The 2,500-nt window shown below is 43.2% G+C and overlaps 1 protein-coding gene across 1 annotated transcript in view; it reads left to right on the top strand.

The window, feature by feature from the left end:
- adgb (androglobin) overlaps nt 1–2,500 on the top strand; it is a 50,409-nt gene that overhangs the window by 691 nt on the left and 47,218 nt on the right. Inside the window, exon 3 of the mRNA XM_062550282.1 lies at nt 2,358–2,444. Within this exon, the coding sequence (XP_062406266.1) occupies nt 2,358–2,444 (87 nt within the window). The remainder of the gene's footprint in view (nt 1–2,357; nt 2,445–2,500) is intronic.

Genomic DNA, 2,500 nt, shown 5'->3' with positions numbered 1-2,500 from the left:
TTGCATCTGGTTAAATTAGTCTTTGAATGTACACATATTTCGGAGAGATGAGCGTAGATTTACATTTATTCATTTAGTGACTTATATCTTAGTTCATAAGTGACTTATGTCAGTTATTAGTATTATAAGCGCCATTGTCCTCAGAGTAACTCGAAGTTAAGTGCCTTGCTAAGGGCACAACGGTGGAAGCGGTGAACCCACATTCAACTAGAAAAGCACTCAGAGAGCGCAGCCTGCGCAGCCCTTGATTGTCATACATTTGTGACCCTGCACAGCAAAATCAGTCGCTTGTCGCGCGATACTATTTTGAGAAAATCCACAATAAACGAACGTCCGGGTTAAAATGTTGAATTTCACGTTTTCGCATTAATTTGACAGTATACAGTCTACAGTTTCATATCGTGAACTAATTTCACGGAAAAACATCGAAATCCATCCATCACTTTTTGAGTTACCTTGCTAACAAACAGACAAACAGACATACAAACCCTGATGTAAACATAACCTCTTGGCAGAGGTAATGATTTCTTATGACACTCCCACCACCCCAATGACATCTTACAAGATTTGTAAAACATTATTGGTCTTTGGAGATTGTCTTTGTTGCAAAGAAAAGGGGGAAGGGACCAGGGAGGTCCAGGGGGGAAGGACTCAAAATTGTACCGACATAAAGATTTTATTTAGTTTTTTGTATGTTTTTGCTTTTTTTTTGGTCAATGAACAATGTCACAACTTAGAGGTGGATTCGTAAATCGCCAATCGTGGGTCACTTTGAAATAGCGTACTCACAGTTAGAGTGCTGTTGGAGCTGTTGTGTGGACATTTACAGCGTCACACTCTCAAGAGTGTTGAGAGTGGAATCAGGCAGTTCAGCTCAGTTCAAGAGCCCAAGTGGCAGAGAGTGACGTCAGTGCAATCAGCAGGCTAGCAATTCTGGCCATGCCGCAACCGGTAATTGTGACGGCCAATAATCATGCGAAATATATTTCAGTTAAAATTGACAAAATGAAACACACAAAAGTCCACAAAGAGGTGTCTGATTCAAGAGTCACAATTCCTCCAGTCGGCACGATGTCATATCCTGAAGAATTGGTGAAAATGAACTGCTGTAAAACCAGGACGATGATTGTGAAGCTGTCTTTGAGTGAGTTTGGTTTTGTTTGCAAGTTAATGATGTATTGATATGAGCAATTTAGTGGGTTACAATTGGCAGACCTACCGTTGAAAAAAAGAAATCCAAACAGCTTGCAAACTTCTGCTCCATCTCAGCTGTAATAGGTGTCTTTGCTGTCTGGTGCAGACGAGGTTTACAGAATTCACGAGTAGGGCTGTAATTAACAATTGCATTTATTGCCGATTATTGTCTGAGGCATTTTCCTTGAACAAATGATAACTGATTGAGTACGAAAAAAGTCGCTGATTAATTTAGTAGTTTAATCGAACAATTGTCGCAGCTCTATTCAGCCCTATCGGTGAGTGCCAAGCGCGCCAAAAAGTCTGCGCATTCAGGACATTTTCTACTCATAGTCACCCTGTGCACGTCTCGTAGGAGAGACCAGCCAGTCTATAATGGCAGTGTTGCAGTGGCAGTACACACTGTCCAGGGGAGAGCCTCAAGGTCACATCCTTCAGGCCTCAACAAAGTACATGGCATCTAAGACAGGTCTGTCTTATTGGAGCTAGAATGTTCTTCAGCCATGGACAGGGAATGCAGTGCACCATGTTGCGGAAAATCAGACCCTAAAATTACTAATCTGCAGTTACAGCCTGTTTATGGATTAGGGGCTAATGTAAGCATGGGGATTTTGGACTTAATCCAGCCCTGTGTATATGTGTGGGAGTGTGTGTGTGTAGTCCTGTTAGTGTATGTGTCATCTATTTGTGTGTGTGTGTGTGTGTGTGTGTGTGTGTGTGTGTGTGTGTGTGTGTGTGTGTGTGTGTGTGTGTGTGTGTGTGTGTGTGTGTGTGTGTGTGTGTGTGTGTGTGTGTGTGTGTGTGTGTGTGTGTGTGTGTATGTGTGTGTGTGTGTCTGTGTGTGATTGCTGCCCAATAGAGTGACTATGAGTGTGTGAACCCAGTATTTGTGCTCTGGATACATTGGCTGTGATGTCAAACGACTTTAGTGATGTTCATTAGGAATCTAAGCTCCTGTTGTCCTTGAGTTTCTAGTACCTTGAGCTGAATGTGTGTGTGTGTGTTTGAGGCAGTGAGCTGGAGAGTGAAGATGCTCATTTATTTCTTCTTTCATGTGCTTCTCTGTCTCCCTCCTTCTTTCTTTTCTCTCTCTCTCTCTCTCTCTCTCTCTCCCCCTCCCTCTTTTTCTCCCTCACTTTCCTCGCCTCCCTCTCTCTCTGTAGTTTAATCCCAGGGAACAGGAGAGAACTGGGCGAGTTCACCATCATTCACACTCTCACTGGCTGGGTCCCCGAGATAATCCCTCTCAAGTAAGAAACACACACACACACACACACACACACACACACACACACACACACACACA

Source organism: Sardina pilchardus, chromosome 12 (genome assembly GCF_963854185.1).
Source record: "Sardina pilchardus chromosome 12, fSarPil1.1, whole genome shotgun sequence".
Taxonomy (NCBI): Eukaryota; Metazoa; Chordata; class Actinopteri; order Clupeiformes; family Clupeidae; genus Sardina; species Sardina pilchardus.
This window is presented reverse-complemented; position numbering and strand designations above follow the sequence as displayed.